This window comes from Chelonoidis abingdonii, chromosome 4 (genome assembly GCF_003597395.2).
Source record: "Chelonoidis abingdonii isolate Lonesome George chromosome 4, CheloAbing_2.0, whole genome shotgun sequence".
Taxonomy (NCBI): domain Eukaryota; kingdom Metazoa; phylum Chordata; order Testudines; family Testudinidae; genus Chelonoidis; species Chelonoidis abingdonii.
This window is the reverse complement of record NC_133772.1, coordinates 46754253-46775244: the sequence shown is the minus strand read 5'-3', so window position 1 is coordinate 46775244 and position 20992 is coordinate 46754253. Positions and strand designations below refer to the sequence as shown.

Sequence of the window (20992 nt, the reverse complement as noted above, 5' to 3'; positions counted from 1 at the left end):
TCTAGTGTCAAGACTGACTGTCAGGAGGAAATGAAATGTAGGAAGACTCTGAATCAGGATAGGAAGCCAAGGCTGAAGAGCAAACCTGTTTGTTCTGCTTCGTGATCACTCCATCCATGTCATCTGCTGCAAGTTGGTCATGTGCAACTCCCTTTAAATCTACTAAAGAAACAAAGGCAGGAGGAAATGAGGAGACAAATGATAGAGTAACTGAGGTTTCCACAAGGTAAAAAGGGAACCTCACTGAGATCTGTAATATCATGAAAAAACCCAGGTATAATCAATTCCTGGTTTACCCTGAAGAAAATAAGGTCTTCATACAGCACCATGGCCTGCAGTGCACTGTAGCTAGGCTGGGTGAGGAACCTGGTGGCTACTCTTAAGTTTGACCATCAACAGTTATCTTGGGTCTAACTTCAGAGAGAAACCCCACCTCTTTCCCGTATACTATAGTAGCTCCTATATTGTGGCCCCACTGCAGGAGGCACTGCACAAACACAGTAAGAACAAATCTCTGCCCTAAAGAGCTTCCAATTTAAATAGACAAGAGAAATGAACAGTGGGAGAAAGGAAATATCATCACCTGCATTTTATGACTTGAAAACTGAGGAACAGAAAGATTAAGCAACTTGCACAAGTCGGAATACTATGGCAGAGTCAGCAATTGAACCTAGATCTCCTGAGCTCCAGTCTAGTATCTTACCAGTACTACTTTCCTACTTCCTCTTGTGCATAATAGTGCTTCAAAGCATCTGAGTTTTTTTAGTTTAACCAGTTCCTGATCTAGCCTTTTATCTAGAAGTTAAGCTTCAAACCATCTCAATTGCCTTTGAAAAGCTCGGTCCAGCAGCCAAGCTTACAGTTAATGGGTACTTCTATGAAAAGTTAGAGTGCACAAACAGCAGCTTCTTGCTGAACAGATCCACTCCCTGTGATAAATCCTACTGAGGCAAAATGTCTTCTGCCTTCAAGGGAGTTTTGTCTTAGTAAGGACTACAACATTTTCCCAAATTATTTTCTGGGGAGGGAAAAAGAGGAATGAGGAATAAGAGAGGGAGAAAGGATGGAACGGGAGCAGAAAAGGTGGGGGAGGAAGGACACCACAGTGTGAATGGATTAGACAACTGAAAAGTGAAGAACACATGTGTCCAAGCCTTATGGAATCCACAGCAGGAGATGTGAGTGTTTGTCTCCTTCTAGTGTCTGGTCCACATAAGATATGAATGTATTTGCTTTATGTGCCAGACAAAGGTCTTAGGCCCCAAATCAGTACACACTTATGAGCGTGCATAAATTTAACCATGTGAGTGGTCCCACTGAGAACTAAGTAGATCTGCTCACATGTTTAAAGTTAAGCAGATTCTTAAGTGCTTTGCTTTATCAGGGCCTTAGCATAGAAGGGCCTAAGCTCAATCCTCATTTTTCAATCTCATTTTTCATACCACTTGCAAAATCATCAGAATGCCAACAGCAAACAGTCAGCAGATCAGTCAAAACCCTGACTTCCAAAAGTCATTCTTCATAAGAAGAATGAAAATTTAAGTCATGCTTTCTATAAAACTCAGACCAGGTTTCAATGAAGTATAAAAACTGAAGGGAATAATTTGTTTAAAACAGATATTTTCTACAACTGTTGGAGAAATTCAACCATCTCTGAATATATCTGTATTTCACAAAGTTGAAAATTTCAAACGGATCTGTATTTGATTTGTCAAGCTGTTATAAGCATAAGTCCCAACTCTGAACCTTAGCGTCCAAAATGTGGGTGCCTGCATGCAACCTCCAAGCTTAATTACCAGCTTAGATCTGATAGCGCTGCCACCAACCAGATTCCAGCGTCTGGCGCACTCTGGTCTCCCCAAAACCTTCCCTGGGGGACCCCAAGACTCAGATGCCCTGAGTCTACAACAAAGGGAAATAACCCCCTCCCCTTGTCTCCTCTTTATTTCCTCCCCAGGCTTTCCTCCCTGGACTGGCCCTGGACGATCACCCTGTTTCAAGTCCTTCAAATGCAAACACAGAGAGATCAAGTTTCTTTCACCCTCAGTCAGAGTCCTGCAAAGGTGAGCTTTGCAACTCTGACACAAAGAGATTTTCCCTTCCCCCCTGTTTCTTCCTCCCCACAATCTCTCTGGTGAGTTCTAACTAGGGAAAAAATCCAACAGGTCTTTAAAAAGAAAGATTTATATAAAAATGAAAAAAAGACATAAAAATGATCTCTGTATCAAGTTGAACATATACAGGGTATTTGGCTTAAAGAAAAATGAATAAACAGCCTTATCAAAAAAAAAAACAATTTAAAACATTCCAGCAAACTACACACATGTAAATAAAAAAACAATATAAAAACCTATTGCCTTCTACCTTTGTACTTACACTTGGAAAGCGAAGATTAGAAAATATGAAGGAGAGAGTCCTCTCTCAGAGCTGAGAGAGCACTAAAGCAGAGACACAGACAAAAGACACACACCCAAAAATTCCCTCCCTGAGCTTTGAAAAATCCAGTTTCCTGATTGGTCCTCTGGTCAGGTGTGTGGTTCCCTTTGTTAACCCTTTACAGGTAAAAGAAACACTAACCCTTAGCTATCTGTTTATGACACAAGCAGAGTAGGAATATTGTAGGTTTTTTAAAAAGATCAGCTTGCTCAGAGGTTTATTGCTACAGTTAAAAGGTGTTGGATCTTTACAGTGTGATTTACAAGATTGTACAGGAGACTGGGGCATTTTTCAGAGTTTTGTTATAATTTCTAAAAAAATAAATATTTGCTAGCGCCTGTGCTGCATATTTGCACAAGTGTGTCACAGTATCCACCAGATGCCTTGATTTATTTAGGGGACAAATGTTTAAACACAGGACATGATGAGTGTGTTCCCAAGAATGATCATGCATTAGACACAAAAGATCCATATTTGCACATGCAAAACAGTAATAACAATAAATAATAGTACCAATATCTAGCTCTTATACAGTGAGCTTCATCTCAAAACACTTTACATAAGGAGAGCAATATCATTATCTCCATTTTAAAGAAAGGGAAACTAGGCACAGAGGTGCAATGAATTGCCCAAGATCACCCCAGCTGGCCAGTGGCAGACCTGGGAATAGACTCCCAGTCCAGTGTTCTACCCATTAGCCCACATTGCCTCTCCATAGTAATCATTGTTAGCCTATTTGCATGCACAAATACCCATCAACATGCTGAACAAAGCTCTATAACTAATTCAGTGCTCTATGTACAACAAGTAGGCAATATGCCCTTTCCCAGGACTCTGCAAATGGTGCTCTGCTGGGCTGAGAACCATGTCGGAGTCAGCAGACAGGGGTCAGGAGGCAAGCAGCCTCACAGTGGGCCTGGATGGGGACAAGGTGTTCATTTATTATCTTCCTACCAGGCAACACCTGAAGGTGCTGGAAGATGGTTAACCACTCTCTCCTCAAAGATAAGTAGCAGGAAGGAGTTAACAGGACACCAGGCAGACATCCTCACATCCTCCAAAGACTTAAAAAGTAAGGACTCTGGGGTCCTAGCTGGGAGGAAAGGTTGGCAGTGGTTTGCACAAACTGGATACTTTATGTGGACTTGTACCTCGGTGATCCACATGTTTCAGTTGGTAAAGCTCAGATTAGCTGAAAGCTGCACGTTGCCCTCAGCTCTAGTGATAGCTCCAGTCCCTCTTCGCCAAAAGCAGGAAGTTCTATATAGATTTCTCCTTTTTAAAAAAAGTGAACACTCTCCCGTTTCTCCCAGTAATAAAGCCAGAGCACCAAGCCGTGTCTCCAGCTGTAAGTACAGCATTACATCATTGCATCCTATCCCTCCATCTCTCAAGATCTCTCCCAAGTCAAAGATGTCAAATAGGGAAATGAAACCAAGTCATCCACAGTATTTTTCTGATTATCTACTGGATACAGAAAGCTCAACACTCATTTAAAGTAAGAGATCAGAAAAACTTTTAAATGTGACCCAAGTAGCAAAATGCCAGTAACTCCTGTAATCCATTATGCACTGACATTTTATGCCAAGAGATTAAAATAAGACTATGAACGCAACATATTTCCACCTTAGTCATTCACACACATATATACATATATGGTACGTAAAAATTTTGGGTAGATTTTAAAATGGGAGCTGAGTTTTTTTTAGGCACCTAAATGAAGTGGCTAGACTTTCAAAAGTGTTCAGAGTGAGCACATAGCAACTCTGAATGAGAACAGCTCAAAGAAAATCTTGCTTTTAGTGCACGTGAAATGTGCCAGGTTGACATCTCTGGAGACTGAGGCTCCCTGAATAGAAACAGCCTGGACAACAGCAAAATACACCCCCCACAATGCACCTCAACCCTGACCTACAGGGCTCATCATCATGGTAGGAAGTTCAGTCTCCATGTCAACACATTTCTTGGCTGAGACTGTGAACATGCCTGACAGTGAGTGTGGCAATGAGTTTTGTGACAGATGTCTATTAAGTGGGAACTGGATGGATACAACTAAACTCATCTCTCATAGACCTCCAAACAGCCAGCAGGTGTTAAGTTTTAGTCATGGCTGCCATAGGTTAGATTTGAACTGGTGAAAACACTCCATCTCCATGGCCATTGTTGAGTCATAACATTGTTCCTCAAACGCAACTGTTTCCCCCACTGACTAGGATGGAACCAGTCACTTACTTCTGTGTTTAGGAGTAGGGGCTGGATGTACATCTGCAGTTACAGTTTTTACAGGCTTAGGTGACTCTTTAGGCCTCCAATCTTCTTCCCATTCCTTTTTAAATTTCTCTTCTTCTGCTGTTATCCTAAATATATATAGAAGAATATTATTTTTTGAAATTCTCATTTAAAAATATAACTTTGTAAACTACAAATTATTTTTCTTTATTTGAAATACAAACCATTTCCTTCCAACTCAGCTAAACCCCCAAATTTTAAACATATAGAAATGGCTGCTATTTCACTTCTGGTCCAACTAATATATCCAACTGAACAGAAAACACACTGAAATAATAAACAAACACTTGTTTGTTTTCTAATGATAATATATACTTTTTTCAAGTATCAGAGGGATAGCCATGTTAGTTTGGACTCTTTGCTGCTTTTACAGATCCTGTGGCACCTTATAGACTAACAGACATATTGGAGCATGAATTTTCGTGGGTGAATACCCACTTCGTTGGATGCATGTTGTGGAAATTTCCAGAGGCAGGTATAAATATGCAAGCAAGAATTAGGCTAGAGATAATGAGGTTAGTTCAATCAGGGACGATGAGGCCCTCTTCTAGCAGATCAGATATTAGGAATGGCAATATACAAAAACCTGTAGGAGAACACTTCAATCTCCCTGGACACACAATAGCAGATTTAAAGGTAGCCATCCTGCAGCAAAAAAACTTCAGGACCAGACTTCAAAGAGAAACTGAGTTCATCTGAAATTTGACACTATCAGCGCTCAGGATTAAACAAAGACTGTGAATGGCTAGCCAACTACAAAAGCAGTTTCTCCTCCCTTGGTGTTCACACCTCAACTGCTAGAAGAGGGCCTCATCCTCCCTGACTGAACTAACCTCGTTATCTTAGCCTGATTCTTGCTTGCATAGTCATACCTGCATCTGGAAATTTCCACTAACCCAACGAAGTGGGTATTCACCCATGAAAGCATATACTTTTTTGTGTTTCAATACTAATGAGATACAGAGGCAATGCATGCAAAATGCAAGTCACTGCCTTTATACACACATGACAGACCCACATATAAACTGGTTGAATTGCACACTGCGGTAAGGCTTGGAGAAGTTAATTCTGAGCACCTTATAGATCAATGATTTTTAAGACCAGAAGGGATTATGACGATCATCTAGTCTGCCTGCCTGAATAAACCAGAACAGGGAACCTACCTCACTGAATAATTTCTACACTGAGGCCGTAACTTCCGTCTGAGCTATAGCATATCTTTTGGAAAGACAACCTGTTGTGACTTAAAGACTTCAAGTGACAGAGATTCCATTACATCCCTAGGTAAGTTATTCCAATATTTACCTGTCCCCACTGTTAAAAACGTGTCTTATTTCGACATGATTTATTTCCATTTAAATTATTGTTTCTTGGCATAGCTAGAGCACATAAGAGTAGCTATACCCTGACAGGAGCTGGCTCAAGAAATAACTATAGCTGAGACAACTAAACAGTGACACCACTGTATAATTAAATTCATCACGTCTGGAGAAGGACTTCTAACAAAAACGAACACCGTGACACTCTAAAAAGGGAGAGTTCAGAAAAATGAAGAAACTAGTTACAAAGAATCCATGTATGACACCCTGGCATCACAATATTCACCACTGTCATGTAATTAGGATATGTTTTGTACAAAGAATGCCTTGTGAGGTATCATTCTAAAAGTCTTGATCTGCTAGACATTAATATCTCGTTGGATTGTATGTGCTATCATTGTATGCTAAGTTATGAAGCTTGGCTACATATGTGTTACTGAAACATGTTGTGAGGTTGAAAACACCCACAAGCAGCCTTTCAGGTACAACAGTAAAAAGGCCAAACAATGTTAATGGCTTATTGGGGAAATGCACACAAGCACAAGGATTACCCCAGGAACTGTGTACAACAGAAACCTCTCAGAGATAGCACTACACAATGGGAATTGTTTGACCCAGGTCACAGCAAAAGAGCTTTCCAACAAGTGGGAAGAAGACATAAAAGGGAGAAATTACATCTTGATGGGACCTCACTCTCCATACAACACCACACCTGGAAACACCTGGGGAATAAAGACTGAATAGGAGGGAATGGATGGTCCCAGGCTAAAGGAATTTCTAGCCTGTGTATGAAAACCCAGGCAACCCAAGCTACACAGCCAAGACACCTTGTGCCTTAAGAATCCGCCAGCCTGTTTATCACTCAGAATGAGGATTTGCTAATTCATATCCTACCTATCTAGTATGTTAAGCTCAGTTTGCGGTTTTGTTTATTTACTAGGTTATCTGCTTTGATCTGTTTGCTATTACTTATAATCTATTCTTTTGCAGTTAATAAACTTATTTTATGTTTTAATCCAAACCAGTGTGCATTTGACTAAGGTGTCTGGGGGAAATCTCAGCTTGGTTACCACGAGCATGCATGGTCATCTTCACATTGAGGGAGAGGTGGACTGGGTGCTAAACCTATATACTGGTCAGATTTGACCAGGGCAGGACAGTAGTGCTCTGGGGTCCAAGGCTGGTGGTTAGAGAGCCTGCATGTAACTGCAGCTGGGTGTGTCCTGCCTGTGTGAATGCTGGTGAAAGTGCAAGCTTGGGGGGCTCTGCAACTTGTCACAGCAGCACAGTGTGAGAGGGAGCCCAGGCTGGTGGGTCAGAGGGCTCAGTGGTACCCTAATTCCAGGTCGCACCCTGGGGGAACCTGTCACACCGTGATCAGAAATAAGGAGATTTGGGGGAGGTAAGGGAAATATTGGCACAAATGCGACTTAGGATCTCATGTCCCACTAACCTTCAGTGGGAGTTGGATGCCTAACTTTTTAATGCCCTTTGCAAAAACCCTGCTTAAAATCCTTAGACTCCACCCACTCTCAGTGGAGATTTCTCACAGCACACAACAACAGAAGTCCAAGCTGGTGTACACATAACCATCCCCCCACTCTTCCTACAGAAAACCTAAACAATAAAAGGAAACAGGAATGCAATATGGTTAAATGTCAAGGTTTGAGTAGTTATTCATGGCAAGCCGATATTCTTCCGAAAATGGAAATCCAGCTCAACACAAAAGTGCGAGAGCTATGGCAGTAAAATGGTGATTGGAGAGCTAAATTGAGATTTACATCAGGTGTATGGGGGACGCTGCCTACTGACGTGAACTAGGTCAGGACCAGCCACGTATTCGGTGCCTAGAGGCAAAAACAGCTAGATTGATGATGGAGAATTTAACACAGAATAGCCCCCACTATTGCTGATATTGGCATTACATGACAAATAAACAATGTTTGACTGAAACTGCAGAGTCTGTACAATATATCTGACATATCCTTCCTCAGGAGCCACATCCTCCATGGCAATTACAAGAAATGAATCATAAGGATTCCACTTTCCTTATATTTCTGAAAACAATTTTTGCTCCACCAAGCTGTCCAGAGCTTTATCTGAGTAACCCTCTAATCCTCTTGATTTAACTCCTTCCATCCTCCCACCTACTACTGTTTTATCAGCTCTGTTGTTTTGGGTCACATCTGCAAACAGATTGTAAAACCACTGAGATGGAGATTATGTTTTACCTGTACGGCAACATGCCAAGCACAGTCTTGGGCATTTTGCTAATAAATAAAAATAGATAGTAAAATAAAAATGTTTGAACAAGGAATAACTGTATATAACATTTCCTCCCATTTCTCATAACTTGTTAAAGATTGCTGCAATCACAAGTGACACATAATCCAATAATATAATGCAGCATTTCTGCTGTTGCTGAATTTTGTACCATAGAGCACACCTCTCAATGATGAAAAGATATATTTTCAACTGTGTCATGTCATAGTGTAATTCACTGGTTTATGGTAGCAAAGTCCTTCAGTGTCACAGATCCACATGATAACCCTAATTTATGGACTTTGGATTTGAATCTCATATAGCCACTGCTGTTGCTGCTACTTGCATTACATGACAAATAAACAATGTTTGGAGTTAGTTAAAAGACCAAAAGAAAAAAAAAAAGATTTAAAAAAGCCCCACACATATGCAGAGGACTCTACTCAATATACATCAGAGGAGGTTAGTCTAGTAATTAAATTATTTGGTAGCAACAGAGTCAAGACCAATAACTGAGAGGTTGCCCTGCATGTTCTGGCTAATGTAACTGCTAGTAGAGTAGACTTTAATATAAAACAATATGCCAATAGGTCCGGAAGGGTGATTCATAAAATAGTACTACTAACATATGACACAGAGCCAACAGTTTCCTTGGAAGATCCATCTTCCTAGTTCCTGTAAACAAATTGCAACCTACAGAACATAACTCATTCTGTACAGTTACAGATTTTTGTTAAATAGGGTTTGCTCCGCCACGAAAGGCTGCAGGCTACAGAGATGCTAAGGCAAAGACTTGTATTCATGCTCAGAACACAAGGATTGATAAGAGATTTTCAAAGTACGACCTCACTGAAGTGAGAGTATTGGTAGCACTGCTTGCTGAAGCCTTTGAAACTCTTCATTGAAACCAACCACATGGCCTGAAATAGTTATTGTGGGTAACATGCTCTAAAGAACCCAGGTGACTTGGGAGCATAAGTTCAGAGTCTGAGCTTCAGTGTGAGTTGAAATTTCAGAGCGCTGTCTAGACAGCTATTTTGTGCAAGCCCGGATAGCTCCAGTCTGTTGACCTGGGCTGGGAGGCTCTCTCCAAAATTCTGCGTAGACATACCATAAGTCACTTAGGTGCTTTTGAAAATGTTACCTGTCATGTGCACGAACACTAATGATAGCAGAGCTTGTAAGCTGCAAACTCCACTTGCTGATGTTGCATTCGTGAAGTGCTGAAATAAAGCTACTGAGGTTACTTAAAGAACTTCAGGTATGGTGATACATCAGCTTCACAGTAATTTAGGCAGCAGAACCTGATAACTGGTTATGAAGTTCAGATGGAGTCTACAGGTACCAAAGGCATTCATCATGACAGTGAGGCAGACAAGTTGGCTTTGGAAAAGGAATTCTTTGTTTGCTTGCATACCATCCTTTGCTGTTATTGAAGCAATTTTTTCAATACAGTATGAGAACAGGAAAACATTGTAAATTGAAGACATCCCTGTGCTGACACAGACTCCAGTGTGGAGATGGCTGGTATATGTATGTGCATTTTTGTACCCCAATCCTGGGGTTGCCAGAAACTGCTCTGGTCCCTGATGGCCGTCATGGCAGTTGGGGAAATATACTCCGTTCTGCATCCAACATGCCATCACTGATTCAGAGAGCCCTGTGCATGCCCTGTCTGTTGTGCAGGATTTCAGCTTCTAATATAGATAGATCAAAAGCAGTCAAATGAAATGATGCAGGTGGAAAGTTGTTTAATGTGACAGGAGATGCATGTCTGAATATTTCAGAGTAAATTACAGTTACAGAAAGCTGCATCAGAACAATTATAGAATATGAAATCTCCAACACTAATTTTCCAATTTCATACTATCATATAATTTGTCAAAATTGTTCAGAAGAGAAAGTGATAACATACATTAAAACAATGAACCACATCGTGATTGGTTGTTTTCCCCCCTTCAGTTCTAAATGTACAGCAGTATTTAAATTACATTGATAGTTGCATCCAACTTGCTTTTTAGTACCATTGATGGATGGGCTGCCAGAAGGCCTTCATAGATTTTAAGGCCATAAGGGACCATTATGATCATCTAGTCTAACCTCTTGCATAACACAAACCACAGGACTTCCTTGAATTAATTCCTAGTTCAAGTCCAATAGCTGTGGTTATTAGCAGATCAACTCTTTTAGAAAAGCCTCCACTCTTGATTTACAAATTTCCAGTGATGAAGGATGCATCACAGTCCTTGGTATGTTGCTCCAATGATTAATTACCTTCTCTATTATAAATTTGCATCTTATTGCTAGTTTGAATGTGTCTAGATTCAAATTCCAGTCACTTAATCTAGTTATTTTTGTCTGCTAGAACAATGAGCGCTCTATCATCAAATTTTTGTTTGCCATGTAGTTACTTTAGACTGATCAGAATCACCCTTACCATTTTGATAATTTAAACAGGTTGAGCTCGAGTGTCTCATTATAAGGCATGTTTTCTCTTCCTTTAATCATTCTCATGGCTCTTCTCTGAATCCTCTCCAATTTTTCAGTATCCTTCTTGAAGTGCAGACACCAGAACAAGACACAGACCACTAACAGTTGTACCAGTGACAAATACGTAGCTAATTTCCCTACTCCTACTGAAAGACCCCCATGTTTACATCCAACGATTGCATTAGTCCTTTTAGCCACAGCATTGTGCTGCAAGCTCATGTTCATCTCATATTCCCAGGGCCCTCAAGTCTTTTTCAGTTACTGCTTTTCAGAATAGAGTTTCCCATGCTGTATGGCTGGCCTATGCTCTTTGTTCCTAGACGTACAACCTTACCCTTGGTTGTATTGATTCTCATATATTTTGATTGTGCTCAGTTTACCAAGTGTTCCAGATCGCTCAGTGACCTGTTCTCTTATTATTTACTATTCTCCCAATCTTCGTGTCATCTACAAACTTTACTAGCAATGACTTTATGTTTTCTTCCAGATCACTGATACAAAATGTTAAATAGCATAGGGCCAAGAACTGACCCCAGTAGGGCCTTGCTAGAAACATACCTGCTCAATGATTCCCTATTAACAATTATATTTTCAGACCTCTCAGTGAGTCAGTTTTTAATGGATCTAATATGTTCCGTGTTGATTTTATATCATTGCAGTTTCCTAATCAAAATTTCATGTGGTATCAAGTCAAATGCTTTACAGATGTCTAACTATATTCCATTAAATTTAATGTGGATAAATGTAAAGTAATAAACACTGGAAAAAATAACCCCAACTACACATACAATATGATGGGCGCTAAATTAGCTACAACTAATCAGGAAAGAGATCTTGGAGTAATCGTGGACAGTTCTCTGAAGATGTCTACGCAGTGTGCAGAGGCAGTCAAAAAATCAAACAGGATGTTAGAAATCATTACAAAGGGGATAGAGAATAAGATGGAGAATATCTTATTGCCTTTATATAAATCCACGGTACACCCACATCTTGAATACTGCATACAGATGTGGTCTCCTTATCTCAAAAAAGATATATTGGCATTAGAAAAGGTTCAGAGAAGGGCAAATAAAATGATTAGGGGTTTGGAAGGGGTCCTATATGAGGAGAGATTAAAGAGGCTAGGGCTTTTCAGCTTGGGAATGAGGAGACTAAGGGCGGATATGATAGAGCTATAAAATCATGAGTGTGTGGAGAAAGTGAATAAAGAAAACTTATTTATTTGTTCCCGTAATATAAAATCTAGAGGCCACCAAATGAAATCAATGGGCAGCAGGTTTAAAACAAATAAAAGGAAGTTCGTCTTCAGACAGTGCACAGTCAACTTGTGGAACTCCTTGCCTGAGGAGGTTGTGAAGGCTAGGACTATAACAGGGTTTAAAAGAGAACTAGATCAATTCATGGAGGTTAAGTCCATTAATGGCTATTAGCCAGGATGGGTAAGGAACGGTGTCCTTAGCCTCTGTTTGTCAGAGGGTGGAGATGGATGGAAGGAAAGAGATCACTTGATCATTACCTGTTAGGTTCACTCCCTCTGGGACACCTGGCATTGGTCACTGTCGACAAACAGGATACTGGGCTGGATGAACCTTTGGTCTGACCCAGTATGGCCATTCTTATGTTCTTAACACTGTCACCTTTACCAGCCAAATTTGTAATCTCTTCAAAAAGCAAGAGTTAATTTAACAAGATATTTTTCACAAATCAGTGTTGGCATTAGTTATATTACCTTCCTTCAATTGTTTATGAATCAAGTCCTGTATCAGCCACTCTATTGTTTTGCATTGGATGGAAGTCAAGTTGACAGGCCTATAGTTACTCGGCTCAGCCTATTTAGCTTTTTATTATATAATGGCACAACATTAAATTTTTCGAGACCTCTGGAACTTCCCCACTGCTTCAAGATTTATTAAAAGTCAACAGTCCAGGCCAGAGAGTCCCTTGACCAGCTCTTTTAAAAGTCTTGGATACAAGTTATCTAGACATATTTTAGTAGCTGCTGTTTAACATCCTTCTTAGTCACTTTAAAAATGGAAACTATTTTGTCCTCCACCAACACCTCCTATGATATGAATACATCATCACCTTGCTTTTTCCAATGTACAAACCAGAAATGTATTGAACACTGGGGGAAGGGATAGCTCAGTGGTTTGAGCATTGGCCTGCTAAACCCAGGGTTGTGAGTTCAATCCTTGACGGCCCATTTGGGGGTTAGTCCTGCTTTGAGCAGGGGGTTGGACTAGATGATCTCCTGAGGTCCCTTCCAACCCTAATAATCTATGATTTGTGCCTTTTTTGCATTGTTATTGACAAATCTGACATTTACATCTAGTAATATGTTAACACCATAGTTAGGATTTCTTTTGTTCTTGTTATCATAAAGAGTCTTCCTTATTGTCCTTAATTCTGCTGGCCATGGATTTTTCTTTGAGTTCTTTTGATTCCCTTACGAATTTTCTACAATTTCTAGCTTCTGACTTATATATATTATCATCTCTCCCTTTCTCCCCCACCCATGTGTTATACGTTATCTTTTTATTTTTATTTCTTCTTTCAACCTCCCTTCTAAGCCACGCTGCTTTTCTAACCCGGGTAACCTTAACTCTCAGTTGTGGCTTTTGGGGCATCTGAAACAGTTCCGAATGATCACTAACATTTTTGTGTGAAAGTTTTTTCTCCCATCTGCTGTGGCTCACAGTTATTTTCAGCTTTATAAAATAGGCCCTTATAAAGAACCTAGTACATAATGTCACTGCTTTGGACTTTATTGTTTGCATACAACAAATATAATCATGTCATGGTCACTGGACCTTACAAACTACGTTTAAGTTCTGCAGTCAATTCCTCTTTATCTATCAAGGTAAGGTCTAATAGAGAATTCCCCTCTGTTGGATGCAACACTTCTTGAGTTAGGAAATTGTCATCTACAATTTTGAGAAATCACCAGAATGTTGTAGAATTGACAGAGATTTCCAGCATATGTCACTCAGAAAAAACAGTCTGTATGCTCTACATTTGGAATTATCATAAGCTGCTTTAAAACAGCACCTTCGCAGTCCTGAAGATAAATTTCATTCAGATGTGAAATATATATACACTAGAGCAGGTAAGGAAAGGCTGATCTTTTTTTTCCTTGCCCATTTAACTCCTTGATGAAAATGTAAAACTGTTTCCTTTTCATCAAAAATTTTCTATGAAGATTTTGGAGGTTTTGTTGAAAACTGAAAAATTTGAGATACGTGGGCAAAAATATGAAGTTTTACTGAACTTTTTCACTTGACTATACAATTTTTTTTTCAGTTTTTGGTCACAAACTTGAAAAAATTCAATTTTCACTGAACCTCAATTTTTTCATTGAAAACAGACATTTCCTGTAAAAAATTCCATTTTGACAAAATTGCCATGTTTTGGTGGAAAAAAATGTTGACAATTTTTTTTTTTCTTTTTAAACAAACTCTAGTATTTAATTTGTCTTTACATGTGCATATGCAACATACATAGCACAGGAGGAAAATGATTACTTACTGTTCAATTTCTTTACGGTATCTTTCTTCTTCTTCTGCAGCCTTTTGAGAAATCTCCAGTTTCCTTCTGCAATACAGAGAAATTTGCATTTAGAATATTTAGAGAAAAATAAGTTGTCATGTGTATGCTAGTGTAAAACAAATATATATATATATATATATATATATATATATATATATAAAATAAATGAGAACAAATATGCACTGGGAGAACATGACACATGAGTTTCCAATATTTAAAAAAGGGTTCATTAACATTCCTAGACCTCATCATGCCTGCTCGATGATTCCCGATGTTCTCCATAGCCCACCTGAGCAACACATCATGTCACTTCTGTAAATTCTGAAGCCACTCTGACCCTCAAAGATAACTTTTTAATGCATTCTGCAGCTGTCCAACCATGTTCTCTGTGATGGGATGGAGTCTGACTGCCCAGCTCAATGACAATCGCGCATTGGGTAATGATATTGGAGGTGATGGAGTTTACTGATGTCCCACTTCAAGAGTGGAGGGATGGTTTCTGTTCCAGCTAACTGACAGCCAGGGAAACTGAAAGGCTCACCAGGCCCAAGACAGATGTCCCTGATGATGGCTCTGAAGTGTAGGTACAGACTGAATTCACACGGTAACTTTGCTAACTCTAAGGAAAAAGACAAGCTCATGGACTATATACTTTGCCACAAAATTAAAATGAGAGAGATATGATGAGAAGTTTTTAAAGAAATTTGTCAAAAAATAATATAGGCATATATGCTGCTTCTCCCCTCCACTTCTCAATAAACAAAGATAAAACAAAAGTAACTAGGTAAACTACTGCAAAAAGCATGAGCACTGACATATTAAGTGCAACCTTTCTATTGCCAAATCATTGTTAATAATATAGGAATATCTTTTATCATCCAATGAGTAATAAAAGCCATTCACTTTAGAGACAGGTGACTTTGCACATGATATCTGATGAAGAAATTCTAATTCCACAGAATGAGACAACTTTAGGACAACTTTACTTCAGTGGTAAAGTGTCAGAAAATCATCCACATTCAAGTTGCTCTCCCTACTTACTTGTGTGAAATTTTCTAGGCAAACATGCACAACTGGAAGTGGACAGGACATTTGTCTCTAGACAAGGGGAGAAAGGTGACTGATGATACCTCAAGGTATGGAAAGAGATCAACAGGGAACATAGAACCCAGGCCTCCATGTATTTCTTGGTGAGTACTTGCCACAACAGAGTTTAGGTCGACACTAGTGGGGGGAGTCAATCTAAGATACGCAACTTGCGTAGCTGAAGTCAGCTTATCTTAGGTCAATTTACCTGGCCGTGAGGACGGCGGTGAGTCAACCGCTGCCGCTCCCCCATCGACTCCGCTTCCACCTCTCGCCATGGTGGAGTTCCGGAGTCGACAGCAGAGCGATTGGGGATTGATTTTATTGCGTCTACACTAGACATGATAAATCGATCCCCAATAGATCAATCACTACCCGTCGATCCGGCGGGTAGCGTAGATATACCCATAGACAACCACACCGACTCAGGCCAATGGCTTTCTTTCTGTATTCTTGACCTGGTTACTCACAAATGAATTGGCTTCCTTTTAATAAATAGGCAGCCTAGATGAGTATGGGAGCCTATAGTAACTTTGGTCACAGCTGTGGAACATCCTGTTAATGTGAGATATAAAGGCTTTAAAGTCAGAAGAATTTTAATCAAAAAGTTTTAGCATTAGCTGAAGAAAGCATCATTCTCCCCAGTTGATACTGTGGTTTTTAGAATTATTGAAAATATACTCTCTATAGTAAACGTAACTACACGCTTAGCAGAGTAGATCAAATGCAGCTAACCTCATCATTGGCCAAAATGGGGAAAAGGAAGGAGAACAATCCCCACAGTCTCTGCTGATCCACCAAGTGGGTCGGGGGACAGGCCAGGGACCTTCCCCTCTGGTGGGACCCACAGTCCAAGTCAACTCCTCTTATATCCAATAGATGGGAGAGGGATGGAGGGAACCCGGCCCGCCCCCTTTAGTCCAGGTTCCAGTCCAGGGCCCTGTGGATCACAGCTGTCTACAGTGCTTTGTGTAACAGCTGTGTGACAGCTACAACTCCCTGGGCTACTTCCCCATGGCCTCTTCCCAACACCTTCTTTATCCTCACCACTGGACCTACCTCCTGATGCCAGATAGAGTTTGTACTCTCCAGCAGCACCACCTCTCACTCTCAGCTCCTTGGGTGCCCCTCACTGATTGAAGTCAGGTCCTTTTTAAACCAGGTGTTCTAATTAGCCTGCCTGCCTTAATTGGTTCCAGCAAGTTCCTGATGGTTCTGGAACCACCCCTGTTACCTTACCCAGGGAAAAGGGACCTGCTTAATCTGAGGTTAATAGATCTGCCTTCTATCAGTCTCCTGTAGTCACCTGGCTCAACCCTATTGGTATTTTAGTAACAGCTTGTTAGAGGATGTGGGCTTTGTGGTGTCCTTCCAGGAGTTCTGGCTGGCCTGGCGAGGGCAGAGGTGTGCCTTTTCCTCGGCACGGTGGTGGTGGGATGTGGGGAAGGTGCACGCCGACTCTTCTGCCGCAACTACACCCGGGGTGCAAGCCAATGGAGGGATGCGGTGATAGAGCAGTTGGAACAGGAGATCTTAGAGTGAGAGAGACATCTGTCTGCCAGCCCCAAGGATCAATCCCTCTGCAAAGCATGCCAGGAGAAGCAGAAGGAGCTCCGGGCCTTTGAGGACCATCGGGCCTGGGGCGTCTTTGTTCAACCTCGCATCTGCCTCCCTCTATGCCCTGGAGAAATGGAGGGGGGGCAAGAAGCACGTCACCTGCCTCCTGGCAGAGGACGGCACCCCCCTCACAGATTTGGCAAAGATGTGCAGGAGGGCCAGGGCCTTCTATGCAGGCCTTTTATCCCCATATCCGACCAATCCTGACGCTTGCTGAGTGCTCTAGGATGGACTCCTGATGGTCAGCATGGGTGACTGAGACCAGCTAGAGCTGTCTCTCACCCTGGCTGAGTTCTTGGAAGCCCTCTGCCGCATGCCCACCAATAAATCCCTGGGCATGGATAGGCTGACCGTGGAGTTCTACCGCTTGTTCTGGGATGTCCTCGGCCCATACCTTGTCACCATCTGGGCCAAGTCCTTAGAGAGTGGGATTCTCCCCCTGTCGTGCAGACGAGCTGTGCTCATCTTGTGTCTGAAGAAGGGGGACCCCCGTGACCTTCGGAATTGGCGTCCCGTCTTGATCCTCAGCATAGACTACAAAGTCGTAGCAAAGGCCATCTCGCTGCAGCTGGGGTCCGTGCTGGTGGATGTGGTCCACCCCGAGCAAACCTACACCATCCTGGGCCGTACCATGTTTGATAATCTGTATTTGGTCCAGGATCTCTTGGAGCTCGGGTGTAGGAATGGTCTGTCATTCACCCTTCTGTCCCTGGATCAGGAGAAGGCGTTTGACAGGGTGGACCACAGGTATCTCCTCTTGGGCACTCTGCGAGTGTTTGGCTTTGAATCTCAGTTTGTGGGCTTTCTCCACAGAGTGTCTGGTCAGGCTCAACTGGACCCTGACCGAGCCGGTCAGCTTTGGGCGGGGAGTATGGCAGGGGGCCCCCTCTTGGGCCAGCTGAATGTTCTGGTGATCAAGCCCTTCCTCCGTCTCCTCTGCCAGAGGCTGATGGGGTTGGTCTGCAAGAGCCAGAGGTGCGGCTGGTCCTGTCGGCATACGCGACGACGTGCTCCTTGTGGTCCAGGACCTGGGCAGCTTGTTGCGGGTGGAGGCTTGTGAGGCCATCTACTTGGCGGCCTCCTCTGCCCAGATCTCCAAGGTCAAGAGCTCTGGCCTAGTGGTTGGGGTCAGGGGGCAGGCGAGCTCCCTCCCTTCCACCTGTGCTTGAGGCCATCCAGTGGAGCGTGAGTTTTCTGTTCTATTGCAGTGTTTACCTTTCTGCCATGCATCTGTCTCCGCTGGCGAACTGGCTAGGTTTAGAGGGCAGGGTGGTAGAGTGGCTCCGGAAAGGGACAGGACTACTCCAGTGCCTCTGCCTCTGAGGGAGGGCACTGGTGCTCAGCCAGCTAGTCCTATCCATGCTCTGGCACCTACTCAACACCCTGATCCCAGCCCTGGGCTTCCAGGCCAAATGTGAGAGATTTATGTTACCAATCTGTCTAAGGCATCAGGTGACCAGGCTGAGGCAGCAGAATCATTAGAGGAGAAGGGGCACACCAAGTGTTTAAGCTTTAAAGCTTTATTGATAAAATAACAGTGGTGAGTGCGGGGTGCTCCCCATGTCACTCACAGGAAGGTAGAAAGCATTAGTGCCCCGAGCCCTATCCCCACTTTAATACTTACACACACACAACCCAAGGCTGGCCCAGCCTGGGCGTAACTTAAGAAGAAGAGGGGGAAGGGTAGATGACAGTTCTGTCTTGTGCACAAGTCATCTAGGGTCAGCTGTTGATCTCTGACTTGCTTTAGCTTTCAGGAGGGTTTTTAAGTTCTGGGTTCTTTTGGGGGCATTTTGTTCAGGGACCTTTTTTCCCCGTGCTCTTTGTCCCAGTCCAAACCAGCTTTTTGTGGCTTCTTCAGCTTTCCCAAATCACACCGGCTTTAGGGATGTGAGACTTTGTTTTCCCCCTTGCTGGCCTTCGCTGTCTCATTAGTTTTTGCAGCCTCTGTAGTTCTGCTTAGCTTAGTTTTTCTTTTTCACAGACGTCGATTCTGGAGTTCTTCTGGCCTGGACTGCACTTGGTCTCTGCAGGGGTCCTCCACCTACTCCTGGAGGAGGGACAACAGGGTCTGAAGTGCCTGCATGCTCAGATCCATGTCTTCTCCCTCCAGGCCCTGCAGAGGTTCCCCTATGGTGCAGATAGTCTGGCGTGGAGCACACTGGCGTATGCCTTGCTGTGCTGCTTCTGAGGCTCTGATACGACCGGCAGCTCCTTTATCTCCATCTGAGAGGTCTTCTGCGAGACCTCTCTGGGCTGTTGGTCTCCTACCAGGACCTCCTCCAGACCTGGAAACTGCTCTCAGTGACCAGGTCGATGGCGGTCACCGAGGCGCAGATCTCCTCACAGAGCTCCTGCTACACAACCCCCAGCTCCGTGTGCAGAGGTTGGTCCTGGCAGAAGTCACCAGAGTCAGAGACCTCCTGGACTACAACTGGGGAGACTGACTGGATTCCCTGATACTTGGTTGGTGCATGGGGCTCTCCAGGCCTCGTACTCCCCAGCATGTACTTCAGGAGGTGAGGGCCACTTTACCACCCAGTGCTCGGGGTTTCCTCAGCCAGGTCCTGTGAGAGGGAACCCTCCACCCACCTTCCACCTCAGGCCCTCTGGATATTTTCTTCGGGCCCCTTCCCCGTGGACCTACCTGGCTGTTCCATCCCTTTACCGTGAGCTGGCTGCATGACTTGCAGCCAGTTCTGTTTTGGACCATGCCAAGGCAACATCTGTACACACTCGTGCTCCACACCCTTCACTACCTCACCCTCGCGTCCCGCCCCGATACCAAATGGCAGGACCTCCTGCCACCTCTGGAGGGTGAAGAGCCCTGGTGGGCCAGCCTATACTCCGCCCTGCTCCCGAGACCCACCGGGGACATCAGCTGGTGGCTCCATCATGGAGCCATGAGCATAGGTGTGTACTTGGTGCGGTTCACCCCCGTCCCAGATACCTGCCCTTCTGTGGTGTGAGTGAGACCCTGGTGCACATTTACCTGAAGTGTGCCAGGTTGCAGCCCCTATTCTGGCTCCTCTTGAACATCACGTTCTCATCTACGTACTCCCTATCTGTGGCCCCACGAAGTCGTGGGACCTCCTTGTCAGCCTCTTCCTAGCCCTGGCCAAAATGGCCATCTATAAAACCAGGGAGAGGAAGTTGGCTGACGGGGTCTCCTGTGACTGTGGGGCCTATTTCCGATCTTCCATCTGCTCATGCATCTGGGCAGAGTTCTTCTGGGCAGCATCCACTGGCTCCCTTGATACCTTCAAGGAGCAGTGGAGGCTGTCCGGGGTTCTCTGCTCGGTGTCCCCGTCAGGTCCCTTTGTTTAGCCCTCTGACCTCACTCCTGTCCTTTTTTAATCTTTAGTTGTTCCCCATATTCGCTTGGTATCCCAGTCCTGTGGATACTCCCCTTAGGCTTGGGGGAAGGTCCTTTAGCAGTGGACCTTCTGCCCGCCCACTTCCTGGATTCAAATACAATCACTCTCCTGTAGCCATCTGGCCCAACCCTGTCACAATGACATATCCCCTTGAAAAAAGGCAGGGCTTCAAGTACTCGGGCAGCCTGCTTTGTGTGGTAGTGGGCACTTGATTATGGTCCAGATGTCACTCTTCACCCTACCACTGCTCTCCAACACAGTTCCGTCCAACCTGCTGTCTCCATCCATCTTTTCTGATCCTATCAGGCCCCTGCACACTCATTCTCCTCCTGGTCAGATGACAATCCTTTCCCAGCCTCTCCCACTTTGGTTTCCTATTGTCAGGAAGGGAGAGGAGCCAGAGAGTCTTCAGACCTACTATCACCTGTGGCTGTTGGTTCCCTCCCTCCAGGTTTGGTATCTGCAAAATACTGATAGCCTTCATTTGTTACCCTCCTGTTTTATATATATATATATTATATATATATATATACTGTGGGGATGGGTTATATATATATATATAAAAAAAAA

General features: G+C 43.2%; 1 protein-coding gene across 2 annotated transcripts in view; it reads right to left on the bottom strand.

The window, feature by feature from the left end:
- The window catches only part of USH1C (USH1 protein network component harmonin), a 108286-nt gene that overhangs the window by 44030 nt on the left and 43264 nt on the right, over positions 1-20992 (bottom strand). For both annotated transcript variants that reach the window (XM_075065120.1, XM_075065121.1), the window contains exons 13-15: positions 14322-14387; positions 4669-4793; positions 86-162 (exon numbers count right to left, since the gene is read on the bottom strand). In XM_075065120.1, the coding sequence (XP_074921221.1) occupies positions 86-162; positions 4669-4793; positions 14322-14387 (268 nt within the window). The remainder of the gene's footprint in view (positions 1-85; positions 163-4668; positions 4794-14321; positions 14388-20992) is intronic.